This window comes from Centrocercus urophasianus, unplaced genomic scaffold, assembly GCF_019232065.1.
Source record: "Centrocercus urophasianus isolate 14NV4802_14NV808 unplaced genomic scaffold, USGS_Curo_1.0 seq_418, whole genome shotgun sequence".
In the NCBI taxonomy this organism is placed as follows: domain Eukaryota; kingdom Metazoa; phylum Chordata; class Aves; order Galliformes; family Phasianidae; genus Centrocercus; species Centrocercus urophasianus.
In genome coordinates, this window is record NW_024884998.1 from 1 (window position 1) to 15,760 (window position 15,760).

General features: G+C 49.1%; 1 protein-coding gene across 1 annotated transcript; it reads right to left on the bottom strand.

The window, feature by feature from the left end:
• Positions 1–307: 307 nt before the first annotated feature.
• On the bottom strand, positions 308–15,235 carry LOC122168290 (24-hydroxycholesterol 7-alpha-hydroxylase; the record flags this gene model as incomplete). The annotated part of the gene is made up of 9 exons (XM_042833471.1): positions 308–536; positions 3,720–3,808; positions 6,388–6,483; positions 7,374–7,507; positions 8,262–8,352; positions 9,815–9,913; positions 11,515–11,608; positions 13,838–13,987; positions 14,995–15,235. Coding segments are annotated over 9 exons (1,208 nt in total), but the record flags the coding sequence as incomplete, so codon positions are not given.
• Between the last annotated feature and the right edge of the window lie 525 nt (positions 15,236–15,760).

The following is a 15,760-nucleotide window of genomic DNA, read 5'->3' on the forward strand; positions in this document are numbered from 1 at the left end:
AATCAGTAAGGTTGGAAATGACCTCTAAGATCATCCAGCCCAGCTGTCGGCCATCACCACCATGCCCACTGAGCCACGTCCCTAAGATGCTGCATCTCATTTAATGCCTGCTTCAGGTACTAATAATCTAACGGCGTAATTCATGAATTCATCAACTGCTGTGAGTGGCAGAAATTGTAAAACCTCCTGTAATGCTTAGGCAACGACGAGATAAAATACTCTCCTAGGTGCACTTGTATAGACATCACAGTCCCATTGCATTGCTGGAATTGCTCTGCGTTTCCTGAATAAAAATTACGATCAAATTATTGATTCTATGTTTTTAAATGCCCCTCAAAGCATTCTGCTTCATTACACATAAACTCAGTTGAGAACGGTCGTTCAGCTGAGCCCAGTGCGTGAAGGATTTAAAGATGTGGAATGGCAGAAAAAGGCACAGATCTTTTACCTCCTTTGGTACTGCATCCAAAAGCACAAATTGGTATTTATACAGGAACAGCACAACGAACAACTGGATTTCCATGATAGCAAACCATCTGCAAGAGAAGGGAAAAGAGCAGTGGGTGTCCATCCTGCAGCTCACACGTGTTATCAGACAAGCAGCATGCTGCCTCTTGCACATCTTGCATTCCATGCCTCAGTGTGCATTTATCTTCAGCAGAAAAAAATGCCGTGCAGTGAAGAATGCAAACATGGTGGCCGTCCCTTCTGCCTGGGGACACTTCAGAGCAGCCACAGCCTCCGACAGCCCATTTCACAACAACTCCTTGCCATTAGGGGTTTTTTCCACTGTGTAAACATGGATGTTCTTCTAAGACTTACTGATTTGAAATCACTCCCTAGGACTGAGCAGACAGTCAAATATAGAAGAGGCTCTATGACTAATTGTGCTATATAAAGTCGTGCCATACAGCTGGGAGCCCGGTGACATCAGAGTAGATGTGACAGCAGGAGTTGGTGCTCAGTGCGTCAGTGTTCAAATGCAGGATAAACCCAAGGGCACGATGTGTGCCTGCAACTCGCTCACAAAGCTCTCAGCCAGCCACACTGCAGCAGTAACTGCAGGTGAACTCTGCCCAGCTGTTATTTTTAAATGCTGCTATGTACAAGAACATCCTCCATTCAGCCACCAGCTCCACCTATGCCAGCTCATGGGATTACTCACTGCAGGAGTTAGACATACGTCTTAAAGAGCTGCTTAAAATAGGAATATTACCTTGCTCTTCTACACAGTTTATTTTCCAATATGTGAGAACTGCTGAATAAAACACCTATTGGGAAACTCACTGGGGAGAAGAGAGCATGACTGCACACAGTGTCAGCCTGGCTTTGGCCTGGTAGTGTGAAGAGGAAGCTAATAAGCCCCATGGGACCCAAGGCAGCTCCTGCAGAACCATTCAGATCTGCACACTGCACTCCCCAGCGCTCTGCAGTGAGAAGATGCCTGCTTGCTTTGACACAGCTTGAGAACCAAATTATCCCTGTGGTTTCACATTGCAGTACCTTGAGATTGGGTGCTTTTGGTGACCTTGAGCTCAGAGGAATGCAGAGCAGAGATACTCGAATGGAAACGAGCTCATGTCAGGCAGGACTTCCTAGCCCAAACTCCATGCCAGCAGCACTGTACCAAGGCGGCTTCCTTGCAGTCCTTGCTTGGTGCTGCTGGCTCCTGAAGTCCTGCCTCTGCGTCCCACCATGAGACTGCACAGTGCTGCTGCAGACAGGCTGCCATTCCTCCTGTCTGCAGAGATGCTGAGGCACAAGGATGCTAACAGATGGCTGAGGTCCCCTCTCCTCCTGGCCACATCCCAGTCTGAATCCATGAGCTCTCCTGCAGCAGAATGCCCTTTAGTTCCCATCTGTCCTTCATATTCTTGGGTGCTCGAGCAGCTTTCCCCTAAAAGCTCTGAGCCCTGTTCTATTTAGTGCTAAGGAGGTTTGACAAAGATGCACCTTCTGGAATCTTGTCCCCAGCACACTGCTACATACCTGTTGGTGCTGGCACCCAGGCATTGAGATCCTGCAGCAAACAGAGCCTGAGAATGAAATGGCACCTCTTGTGCTGAAGGGTTTATAATGTCAGCAGAAGATCAGAGACAACAGACACATGCATGTGAGATAAGCACAGCTGCACCCGCAGAGCTCTCCTGATCAGACAGAAGTCCCACTGCAGGTTTAGGGACATCAAACCTTTTCCCTTAGGCTTAGAAATGGTTTTCTGGGAGCTCTTCCCACACCACTTTGCTAGGATATTTAACAAGTCATTTTCTAGCTTTCAGTTTGATTGCACTAGCTTTGAATTTCATGATGAGCTTTTGCAATGCGAGGAGTAAAGCTAAATGTTTGGTGCACTTATTTACAAATGCCAGCAGTGAATTAAATGAAAACTCATCTTAAACTTGAAATATCATTATTTGATTCACTTATGCCATGGAAATCTGCAACCTGGGATCCAGACACATCCTTGATTCAATGTTCTTTCTTCCAGGGCCACCACGTTACTCTCTCAGAATTACTACTAAAAGGTGCGGAGGTGTCACCGTGTGGCTGCAAGGACAGCATCTGTCAGAAGTGATTCTCCACCCACTGCCTATACAGTGACACTGTCATTTTCATTTTCACCCCAAACTTACTTTAGAGATACTGTCAGAGCCCAGAGATCAGCCAGATCAAAGACAAAGGCCCGTGTTATAAAGAAGCAGGGCAGCACGCTGTGCCCTGTGGGTGCCTGCTGTGAACACGGCTGTTGCCTTTGCTGCCAGTGAGGCTGTGCTCACATTCAGCTCAGGAACACTGCACAAGCTGGGGAGGTACAGCAGTGAGTGGGCACTTTCCTCTGCCAAGCCTGAACAGCTTTACTCACATTGCTTACGTGTGCAATGCCTTCACAAAGTCTACCTGATGCTCATGCCCAGCCTGATACAGGGTGCAGACTCAAGAACACGCTTCCCTTACAACATCCTCTGGTTTCCTCCACATAGGACTCTTGAGTTCAACTGACTTCTCTTGAGGATTCTTGTTTATTTGCTGCCTAAAGAAGATTGGGTTTTGAAGGCAGAGAAATGAGCACAGGGATGTTTTAACACAGAAACGTGGAGCAGCTGGTTCCTTGGGACTCATTCCAGGAAGAGGGACCACAGAGAAAACAGCAGAAGGAATGCAGGAAGCACTGAGGCTGGCATTGCTGGAGGAAGGAACAGAGGCAGGATCTGCAATTTAAGCCATCATACAGTTGTGTGGGCCGTAATGCAAACGCAAGGGCTTTAAACAGAGAGGAACCATTCAAGATGTTTGAAGATTAGCAAAGATGGCAGAGGATGGATAGAGAGTGTCAGTGCAGAGAAATGTTCTTTGTTTGGAAGTGCCTTGTGGCACCTTAAAGCCCGTGTCTGTAAACCAGCATGTCTCTAAGTGGAACAACTCTCCCTTGACGTAAAGGGGCCTCAGCAGCAGCAGGGTTAGGCTGACTCTCACTGAGCAGCATCCCTTGGGCCACTTATCTCAGGTTCTGCTTTTACACTGTGGCTTCACCTGTTTTGTTCCAGGAAAGAAGCCACTTTCAGATTAATCTAAATGAAGTCCAGATAGAGCTGAACGTCAGAGCACTGACAAAGGGAAACAATGAAAACAGCCTATCTCCAAGTGTAAGAGGAGCCCAGCACGGGAGGGTTGTTCTCTGCAGGGTTTGGGAATAAATAAACCCCAGCTGTTTCACTGACCTTCCTGGACACTGATGCTTCCCTCCTCCAAATGCCACAAAGCCGTCCAAGAAAGCATTCTTCTCTAAATTTGCCTCTTTCCAACGATCCTGTGGGAAGAAACTTTTTTTTTTCCCAAATCAGACTTATATAAATAAAGCTCAACTTTATTTCTCCAAGCTAAAAATGACCTTGAACAGCTAATCCTCCATCCCAAATTGCACTAATGCCATTTTTTGCCTTCAACCTGGTACTGTAGGAGTCTGCCTCAAAAACCAGCAGTGACTCAGGGAAACAAGCCAGGGTCCCATGTGAAACACACCGAGACCCTCCAAATGCCGGAAAGGTTCTCAAAATCACCCCTACAAAGCATCTGCCTCAACATCCCTATTTCTCTAAACCTGCTGCTTGAGTTACTGAAATGCCAATGAAGATGTGAGCTCCAGGCAGCACCTTCCCACAAAGCACGGCCCACATGTTAGAATCACAGAATCACAGAATGGTTTGGGTTGGAAGGGACCTCAAGGATGACGAAGCTCCAACCCCCCTGTGCCATGCAGGGCCACCAACCTCCCCATTTCACAGCAGCCCAGGCTGCCCAGGGCCCCATCCAACCTGGCCTTGAACACCTCCAGGGATGGACGGGGCATCACAGCCTCTGTTACACACCGGTTACACATCAACAAACCCAAGGTGTATTTATGTCACACGAGGGGAAGGGAAAGATTACACCACCCCGTTCTCAGGGATGAGCTACTGGGTGACAAAATACACTCTTGGCAATGGCAGCAAAAAGAGCCTCTGCACCCAGAGGGCTGCTGGTTCCTGCCTGAGCCACTGCAGGAGGAAAGGAACAGCAGAGCAGCCAGGCTGCAGCTGAGGTGGACTGACACTGGCAGAAGTGCATTGCTTGACTGTTGGGTGACAAGCAGAGCAGCCCCCAGAAGCTCAGCACAACTCCAGCGAAGCCTTCCAGTAACACCTGCTAAGCTTTTTGCAGCCATCGCTTCTGCTGGAGCCCTTCGAGAAGACAGAATCTTATGTCTGTTTATTTGGGATTTTTATACAGCTTCAGCTCTTCAGAGCTTTCTGAAGAGGAAATCTGTTCACACCAAAATCCATTAAAAGCCGGACGAAGATCTCAGCGGTGATGAAACAAAGCAACGTCCAAGGGCAGCTGCCCCATTCCTATGGGGAAAGGAATGGACTTCTAAACAAGCGACCTTGTTTTCAGCAATAGAGTGTTATTAGAGAGATAAGTTGCTGCATCAGAGTTTCTGTGCAGGGTTTCAGAGAGGCAGGAACTGCTGAGAGGGATTTTGAATGGGTGAAGAGCTGGCCACAGGGGGAATTTTGTTTCAATTACTCCTTGATGTATTTCTAAAAAAAGACAAATGTTCTACAGCGGATGGTGCTAAAAAGAGCAGCTCCAAGCCTGCCCACATGGCCACCTGGGGTGGAATAATCAGCAAGAAACTCGAGATGAGCTGCTAAATTAGCAGAGCTAATACCGACCAGAAATCATCTGACTGGAAGGGCCGAAGAACCACAAAGAAACACAAAGATAAGCTGTACAAGAGCCAGGGAACAGGGCTATTGGATGTTGTTTCAACAGTGAAGTCAGTGGTGTTCATCCACAGTGGGCTTTGAATCAGGAGCAGAGTGACATGAGGTAGTGTGGTATTATCTGACACATAAACCTGAGCCTCAAAGTCCTGGCTGTGCCTGCAGGGCCCTCTGCCCATACAAAGAATCACAGAATGGCCAGGGTTGGAAGGGACCTCAAGGATCACGAAGCTCCAACCCCCCTGTGCCATGCAGGGCCACCAACCTCCCCATTGCACAGCAGCCCAGGCTGCCCAGGGCCCCATCCAACCTGGCCTTGAACACCTCCAGGGATGGACGGGGCATCACAGCCTCTCTGGGCAGCTGTTCCAGCACCTCACCACTCTCACAGCACACAACTTCCCCCTGACATCCAACCTCCATCTGCCCTCCCTCAACTCCAAACCATTTCCCCTTGTCCTGCTGCCATCTCCCCTTTCACAGAGCTGACTCCCCTCCTGTCTGCAGGCTCCCTTTAGGTACTGCAGGCTGCACTGAGGTCACCCCGCAGCTTCTCTTCTCCATGCTGAACAAGCCCAGCTCCCTCAGCCTGTCTTTGTAGTGGAGGTGCTGCAGTCCCCTGCTCATCTCTGTGGCTCCTCTGGACCCTCTCCAACAGCTCCCTGTCTTTCTTGTACTGGGGCTCCCAGCCCTGGACGCAGTGCTGCAGATGGGGCCTCACGAGAGCAGAGCAGACAGGGACGATCACCTCCCTGTCCCTGCTGGCCACCCCTCTGCTGATGGAGCCCAGGACACCATTTGCCTTCTGAGCCACAAGGGCACACTGCTGGCTCATGTTCATCTTTTCATCTATCAGGACCCCCAGGTCCTTCTCTGCAGGGCTGCTCTCAAGCACCGCTCCTTCCAGTCTGTGTGGATGCTTGCGATTCCTCCAGCCCGAGTGCCAAACTCTGCACTTTGCCATGTTGAACCTCACCAGGTTCACACATCTCTGCACATGAGAATACTGCTCAGAGGAGGGAAAGCACCCAACCTGAAGCCAGCATGGCCAGATGCTTTTGTGGTATAACAGGTGAACAGGAGATCAGACTGCAAAATCCCCATATTATGAGGGACATCTTACAGGTTTGAACATTTCTGGGTCAGGAAAATATTTTGGATTCCTGTGCAGCCAATATGGAGACAACATCAGCATGTCACCTGCAGGGATGGTGAAACTCTGAAAGGGAGAAAAGAAAACAAAGAGAAAATCAGCTAACAAAGCAGTCCTTGCTTCCATTCTCCTCCATCAGCAGAAGGTCCTGGCAGAAGGTTTGGGAAGGTGGCAAAGCCACAGTGGGCATTTCATGTCTGATGCTTTGTGCTGTGCCCCTCTTCCATCAGGGACACCCAAATGGGGAGAATGTGGAAAGACACCTTTTGTCCTAACCCAGATTGTCAGCAGTGCAAGTAACAGAAACCTCATTTCTGTCTTTCCCACATCTTGATGTAACTGTGTCATTTTAGTCCTTCTGCATCTTTCCTTAGACGCTTCCTTCGGAACACAAAGGAATTCACAGAAAGCCTTGCAGGACAGCAGACTCTATGGGGCTTCATTGGGCCACAGAGTGGCAGTGAGAGCCATTTCCTTGAGGGGGTGCTTTTCCCTCAGACACTCATTTGTCACAGCCCTGAATGCAGGCACTTTCTTATCTGCGTGACAATGAAGGGGACAAACAGAAGAGGAGCTTCAGCCCTTACAACGCTGTGGTCCCTTCTCATACATTTGTTGGGTCTGGTTCCCATTCCCTATTCCTTTGGTGCAATATCTCTCAGTTCAGTTCTATTTAATTTCAATTTATCACTGAAGGTACAACTGTGAGAAAGAGGAGCAAAGCTACGCTTGTATTAATAATGATGAAATTAACAATGATTATTAAGTCTGTGATGCTGAACAGAGCACACACGTAACACTGTGGAATATCTCTATTAATTTTATCTACATCCATCAGAGGGGCCTTTCTAGAAGAATCATAAAGCATCCTCTGAAGAAAACAAAACAAAAAAACCAAACCAGAACCAAACCAAACCCACCCAGCACCCAAAGCCAACCAACACCCCGCTGCTCACCTGAATTCTGATTGGTTTTATTACTTTCTTGGTGATTGCACCTGGAGACCTCAGCCGTATGGCTTCCAAAGTGCACCACTTAACATAAGGGAGGTTCTTCAGGTCCTCTTCAGAGACTTCTATGTCATCCTTACCTGTTGGGGTGTGAGAAAGAAGACTTCATGTTAAAACGCCATTTCACACTTGTTTTGAAACCTGCTGATGTGTGGCTTTGGACCTTCTGACAGAATACCTCGAGCCTTCAGGACATTGTTTTCATCCAGAACCTTCCTTTATATTTCCAAATGAATAAAGAGAGCAAGATCTGAACAATTTGAGTCCAACACTGGTAAGAAAAGCCTTCGAAAGTAATTTAATAACTCTAAGGTAGCTGTGGTTATGGCATTGATCAGAAGAGGAATGGGGTGGAATGGGCTGCCCAGCACCTTGGTGGGGTGCTGACCCTGGAGGTGCTCCTAAGCCATGTGGGACTGAGAGATGTGGCTTGGTGGGGAATGCTGTGGTGGTGGGTGGTCGGGCTGGATGACCTTGGAGGTCTTTTCCAACCTTGGTGACTCTGTGGTGATTCTAAGAGACCAAACTGAACTGAAAGGTCTCATCTGACCCTACCACAAAAGCATGGAAAAAACAAACTAGGCCTAAATAATTGGTGCAGAATGAAGAGGCGAGTACATATGGCTCTTCCGCCTTCTCTTACTAACACCAAGAGTGCTTTTGCTTAAAAATAAGTCGTGAGCACAGGCTGAACAGGCAGAGCTGGACCTCGTGGTGTTGGTAGTGTCCTTATCAGCAACAACCACTATTCCCAGCCATTGCCCACTGTGCTGCGTGCTGGGCCAACGTGGAGCCACCATGCTGAGTTTCAAAGGCCATGATCTGAATCATTACCTGCACTGCCAAAAACAGAAGCCAGGTCTTCCATGACTTTCTTGTAAACCGTAGGATAAGAGAGTATGAAAACAAGGGTCCAGAATGCAATCTAAACAGAGATGAGAGTATTTTAGCTTCGGAATACAGAACAGAATCACAACATCTTTGTAGCTATGAGAGGAAAGAGAAAACATCTACAATTTTTGGAGGTGCCTCTCGTGGCTGGGACACAGGGGGAGCTGTGCTTCCCATACAGATCTATAGCCAAGGGCTCAGACCCTGGCAGATTAGGTCTGTCCATCTGCTGTGTACAGATCTCCACTGGACATTATGTGTGAGGCTTTGAGCTTAGAAACACAGAATCCTCTCATTAATTTCAAGTATCGAGGTGTTAAAACCAATTACTAAATCAGCAGAGTTGTTTTGGATAAAAGAGTTTCTTCTCAAACATCCCCTTGGAAGGTGAAAGGCCTTTTTTCCTCATTCCACTCACCAGAGCCTTGTGACTATTCTGAGAAACAGCGAAATATCTGCAGGTCTATTTAGAGCTGAATATTACAGAAGGAAGTCATGATAGCATTATGGAAGGAATGCCAGTTATCCTGATAACGGGCAGCAGGCCGTGCCTCTCCCTTATTCCGACACGTGGATCTGCAGAAATCCCACTGAAATGGACCACATTCCTTCAGGGCAGGCTGCAGCCAACCCACAAAAGCTGCAGGTACCCCTTTGGGAGTACAGACAAAAGTATCTCACTGCATCTTCTAAATCACAGCTGTACCATAACTGAAAGAGCCTCACAGTCACAGCAAATAAAGCACGGCTCTCCCACTACGGAATTCTCATCCGAGCACTTCCAGTAAGTGGCTTTGGTCAGAATCAGCCGTGTGAGATGCACTGATCTCATTAGCACAGCCTCCATCATTACCTGTCACATCCATTCCCAACACAGACAGAACTGAAGAGGCAGAAGCATCAAACTACTGCTTTTCTTCTCCTGACACAGCACTGGCATTCATAGAATCATAGAATCCCAGCATGGCCTGGGTTGCAAAGGCCCACAGCGCTCCCCCAGCTCCAACCCCTGCTGTGTGCAGGTCGCCAACCAGCAGCCCAGGCTGCCCAGAGCCACATCCAGCCTGGCCTTGAATTCGTGGCTGCACTCCTGCAGCACAACCACCTCAATCACTCTGGTTTTACACAGGGGCCAAGTTACCCAACTTCATGCTTTCGATGCACTTTACACAGAATATTTAAAATACAGTGTTTGTTATAATACAGTGTTTCAAAATGAAGTTAAATGCTTTTCACAGCTTAAGATTCTGACCTTAGCAGCTTAATAGCTCCCATAAGGTTACAATGCAGGACATTATGATCTAGGAAAAATACAGGACGAACTTTTCTTGTCACTGCCTCTGCGACATTGCAACCTGGGTGTATTTGTGGTGATGTAGGTGGGTGTGATAATCCCTTCCTGGAATACACACAGCATGGTGACCTGGAGTTAAGCACTGTGCTCCCCAGTGCAGGCTTCCAAGCAGGAAAGGCCTTGCTCCCACCCAGGTACTCACAGGGACAGCATTTGCTTGGGAGGCCCAGAGCATCAGGAGACCATAGTTGGGAGCCAGATGTTTTCCTTGCAGGTTATCCAGGAGGTGCTGAAGTAGTGTCTGTTATAAATAAACAATGCAAAGTATTCCTCTAAATACATTAAAACATAGCTTAGGGGATGACTTAGTGGAATTCAAGGAGGTAGCATCAAAGCAACAGCATTAGTTACGATGTTAGCAGCCCCAAAGCATGGCAATGACAGCTGCTAAGAGGAAGTGAGCCTCCCTTGTAGGCAGAGGGCCCAGGGAAACCCAAGCCATGAGAGCCCCACTTAGTATGCGCACCACCTCCACTCCCTCAGGGCTTTCAGGGGGTCTTATTCTCCCACATTCCATCATTGTTTGTGTGTGGAGCAAAGAAAAAACTCTTCCTACATCATTCTCACCCCAATTCTGCCCTCTGAAGAGCCCAAGACCTGGACTGAACCATCAGGATGAGGAGCAATGACGTTCTTGCTGCTCCTGCCATGGCCCATCAGGGGGGGTCTGAGTGCCAGCAGTCCCAGCTCTGGGTGCTCCTTACTGACCCGACCAGTGGCCTTCATGGTAACATTCCCTGCAGCTGCAGCAGCCTCAGAATGTTTGAGCATCAGCTTTTGCTTAGAGCAAAAGTTCCTGCCCACCCAAGACCCCGAGTCTGTGCCCCCTGCTCCCTGCACGTCCCATTCCTGCTGTCCTCTCTCCTCCCCTCTTGGTCTCTTTCCATTATTCTCATGTATTTTATGAAACCGTGGCGTGCAAAGCTTTTGAAGTTGCCCCAAAATATGGTTTGTTTAATGATCTGTTTTATAACCACGTGGTAGATGGAAACTCCCAGGCCAGCCTGCACTCAAGCCTGTCATCCACACCAGCAGCATTCCTGCCATGGCACAGGAGAATAACCAGCAGGACAACTTATCACCATTCTGACACAAGCAATATTTAGGGTACTTGCCTTCCAATCCACTTATCTGCCTTTTTCCTGCTCATCTGGCTGCTGGAGGATCTAATCACTCTACACCAAGGCTTAAAAATAGTACATGGAAGGTTTTGAAATTGCACAGCCCAGTGCCCCCGAGAGGCAATGAATCATAGAATCATAGAATCCCAGAATCACAGAACCATAGAATGGCCTGGGTTGCAAAGGCCCACAGCGCTCCTCCAGCTCCAACCCCTGCTGTGTGCAGGTCACCAACCAGCAGCCCAGGCTGCCCAGAGCCACATCCAGCCTGGCCTTGAATGCCTGCAGGGATGGGGCATCCACAGCCTCCTTGGGCAACCTGTGCCAGTGCCTCACCACCCTCTGCATGAAAAACTTCCTCCTAACATCTAACCTAACCTAATGTGACCAAACCTCTTTCAATGAAGAGGCCCTTCCCTCTCCTTCAGCTGCTCACTGTAACTGCACTGAAGCCAGGACAGATGGCTCACAGCACCAACCCTTTGGCTTCAAACTCCGCACAGGATCTGAAAGTCTTGGAACTGTAGGAGACAAACAACACTGAGCAGCAGTGCTCACAAAGTAAGGCTCAACAGAAGAAACAGCACTACTGGACAATTAATGTGTATCTATAAAAGCTGACCCATCTGGTGTATTTCTTCCAGTACTTAAATAGTGCCCTTCATTCCTTCAGTCAGAATATACAACAAGGTCCTCTTATTTCGGAGCCTCGGATGTTTACCTTGGATGTGGTCTCTGAAGGGTTGGTTCTTTCAGCATCTGACACTACTTTCTCAAATAATTTTAGAAGCCATTTTTTGGATTTAGACCAGTTCCTGTAAAGAAAAGCAACAAGCAAGGAGCACTTAACCGAGGCAGCACAAACCAACATTTCCTTTTGCATGAGAAGGACTCCTTGGTCTCCTTCCAAAAACACCATAGCAGCAGCCAGCTGATGAACATCACTGTGCCGGGCAGCAGTGCTGGCTGATGGAGGAGCAGCACTGAACCCTTTCCCTTGGCCAGGGCTCACCCTGCAGCCAGGTTGAGAGTCCTGAACTTCCAGTCGCTCCACCTGACGTTTTCTTTTTGATTTTGGCTCCCTTCGGTCAATCTCTGAGTAAATAAAAGCCTCATTTTCAGAGCATCCCCAGTTCTCTCTGAAGGCGACTCTGAGGTACTCAAGGTGTTGCTGTGGCCCTGAGAGCTCTGCAAGCTCCTTCCTTGGGTTCTGGTTGCCTCTACCCAAGGTCAGCTCTGCAGCAGTGTAACCCAGGGTCAGACCAGCAGCAAGAAGCAAAGGTGTGAGAAAGCACAGAGAGGGGTCCCAGAGGAGAGACGGGAGGGTACAAGCTTTCAAATAATAAAAGAGCTCAGAAAAGTGGTCCTCGAATTTGGGCTGGGCTCCCCTTGTACCAGCAATCTGTTGAGCTCTGTGATGAGAAGTTACACTTTTTGTCCTCGTGATTACAAGACCTTGCACAACTGATTTTAACCAGTTCTCAATACATGATGTGGATGGGCTGTTGGAGAGAATCTGCACAACAAAAGGCAACAGAGAATCTGGGTAGACCAAATGGAGGCCCTTTACAAGTCATTGGTACAGAAGCCTTGCTTGGGGCTGCCACAATGGCTCAAGTACAGCTGAATGTTGTGGCCTTAGACCAATCCAATGACAGCCCTTGGTGCCTTTCTAAAGGTCCCTGATGCAGCTTAAGACCCAACGTTCATTTACCAGCATAAAGCAGGGGCAAGGTGAACCTTCCATGCAGTTCATTGATAAACTGAGACAGTCTGGACAAACAGGTGGCCAGTGATAAGGCACAGGAAATACTGCTAGGAAAGATGGCTATAGAAAATGCTAATGAGGATCACAGAATCCCAGCATGGCCTGGGTTGCAAAGGCCCACAGCGCTCCTCCAGCTCCAACCCCTGCTGTGTGCAGGTCGCCAACCAGCAGCCCAGGCTGCCCAGAGCCACATCCAGCCTGGCCTTGAATAATTCCAGCTTGATTGGAACTGGTTACATATACTCTTGCTCTTCAACCTGGTGTAAAGCTGACCATCTCAGGCTTCATTGATGGCAAGAATTTCAGTGCTGGAGGTCACAAAGTTGGGCTAGGATTTGAGCTGGAAGCTTAATGCATTTTTAAGTAAAACAACTGACAGTGGTCTGGAAGATGAAGTGTACCAGGTGTGTTTTGGCTTTAGCGTCACACTGAAGTCACAGAACCACAGAATCACAGAATGGCCTGGGTAGAAAAGGACCACAGTGCTCATCGAGTTTCAACCTCCTGCTGTGTGCAGGGTCACCAACCAGCACACCAGGCTCAAGAAGTGTGAGCTTTCTACTTCTTCCAAAGTATGCTTTTAATCCAATAATGAAGTGCGGGGAGTACAAGCACCTCTAAAAGAAAACACTCTGATGTTTGTGCCACATTTCACTTGATTATCATATTTGAAATGGGTTCTTAAAAGGAGAACAATAATCCACCTCTTCCCCTTATTGCACTGTATCCCACATGTCCTGTATTTCACTCTTTTATAAAAGGTGATCTGTGCTGTTGTGCAACATTTTGATTTACATCAGAATGAAAGAAATCAGTCACAGCTGGAACAAACAAATAACGGAGGGGAAGAGGTTTGCGCAGGTGACAGCCCGCAATGAGTTCCAGCCAGAGCCATAAAGCCCAGCTTCCCTGTACCATCAGCATCTACTGCTGCTTCTTGGAAGCACAGCAACCTCCTGGGTATCCTCCCAACTGAAGCCTACAGAGGCAACCGGACTGCAGATAACGCAGCCAACCTCTCGGCATCAAGCAAAACTACCTCAGAAAATGGTTGATTGTGAGGCAAAAGCTACGTGCTGAAAACTCACAGGGTTGGTCTGATGGGTGGTTGTGAGCACCTACAATAAATGTCTTCATTCTGAACCAGCACTGGAGTCCATGCCTAGCCTGCCACAGGACAGCACATCCCCCTCCAGGAGAAGATCCCTAAGTGTCACTATCACAGCCATCAAGGTGCCCGCATGCAGCACACCACGTGCACAGACTCTACCGTTACCTCAGGAAGCACTCTGGCATCTGAGAAGCATATTCAAAGTCCTCATCGTACTTCCAAAAATGTTCTTCAAACTCCCTGAGTTGGCTCTGGCTGGTCGGGCAGACGCCTTTCCCAAACAAAGTGTTCACCACTGCTGGATACATGACGTGCCTGCAAGGACAAGATGGCCCTGAGAGAGCGGCAGGGAAGGAGGAGCACGTGGAGCTCAGGACACGGCGCTGAGCTGCAGCTGAGCCTCGTGCAGCACACAGCACAGTGCTGGCACAACATCTGCACCTCAGCCAGACCCTTCTCACAGATCTCCGCAGAGGTGGGAGATGCACAGACCTCGGGCTCTGCCCCGAGTATAGCCAGGTTTCATCAGTGGGCATTCGGTTCCCCGAGTGGTGGCACTGAGGTCCCCTTGCTCTCATTACCAGCCACCTTCTTCCAGGTTGGCCATGCCAGCCTCCTGGCACAGCCCCTTCTGCAACCAGACCCCACAGCAATCCCTCCTCTGGCCGCAGCTCTGCTGGACTGCACGATGCTTGTTTGCCTTCCTTCTGTCTCGCCCCTGCCCTTTGTGCTCCTCCATCATCCTGCAGATTCCTTGCTCCCTTCCCAGACCGCTTTACCTGGACTGCTGTGCTCCAGAAAATCCTTACCAGGAAGTCTTTGCTTGGTTCCAGCTACTTCTAACCCTGTGTTTCAGGCAATGCCTCTCACTTTCTTGCCTTTCTATGGATCACAAGGGAGATGGAGCCACCTGCTGGCTCTATGGATGCAACGTTGAGCCAGCAAGATAAAACTCAGCCAGGACATTGCATTCTAATTCTTCTACCCCACCTCATCCAGCAGAGTTAGAAAAACAGGCCACACTCAATACAAAGTTACCATGGGTGCCTCTTACAGATCCTACAGTTTATAATCCACGAGCACTTCTTTACATTTCAGGCCAATCAGACCTGGGTTTGATCAGCCGTGGCCACGGCACGCTCTGTTCCCCAGGGCTGCGCCAGGAATGGGAGAACAGGCAGAGCTCTGTGCACCCACAGCACCGCTGACTGCAGTGACCCAAGAGCTGCGCTGCTGCCACAAAGGGCTGAGAGCCCGAGCTCCACGTGCTTCCTGGTGCCACCTGTGCCCCACGCACTGCAGACACGAGGGAAGGTCCTCACCTCACCAGCTCCATGAGGTCGCCCGTGCCAGCAGTGCCCAGGTGCGCCATGTGCTCGTGCAGCTCCTTACACAGCGTGCCTGTGAACAGGTGCACGTTGGAGGGACCCATTTTCCCCTTCATCATGCTGTACAGCCTGCCATGATTCTGATAGAAGGCTTCTGCGGGAACAGAGACTACAGACAAAAAGGAACAGAAGCGTGATGGAGGTAAAGCAGTTAGCAAATGGCAGAGTGAAAGTGCTCACATGTAATCTGTGACTGCCTCACGTGCCTGAACCCTCATTTGTCTGCAGTGAGATTCCCTGCAGCCTCCCTCCCGGCCCTGCCAGGATTTCAGTGAGCCCCTCTGCCTCTGTCCATCCACACAGCACCTTCCTGCCTGCTCTTCAGTGCCCACATGGCCAGCCGTGTCTCCTCCCATGCCTCCCACAGCTGGACAGATACAGCCTAACAAGCCAATGAAATAAAAAAAGAAAAGTAAATGAAACCAAGAAAGAAAGGATTTGGGTCTTCATGCTATAGCATGTCCTCTTGGCCGTGCAAGGAGAGGCTCAGTGAGGCGACTCCAGGGCTCTCGGCTGTACAACCAGACGTGTCTGGCAGGGATAGGAAGGCTGGAGGATCCACGTAAAGGTCTCTGCCCTGGAACTGTCACTTTGTCATTCCCATGCAGCCCCAGCCCTGTCCTGCACCAACACTCCACTGTGTGGAACAGCACGGGAGCAACAGCATGTTGATCTGGATCGATGGGCCAAGGTTAACTGC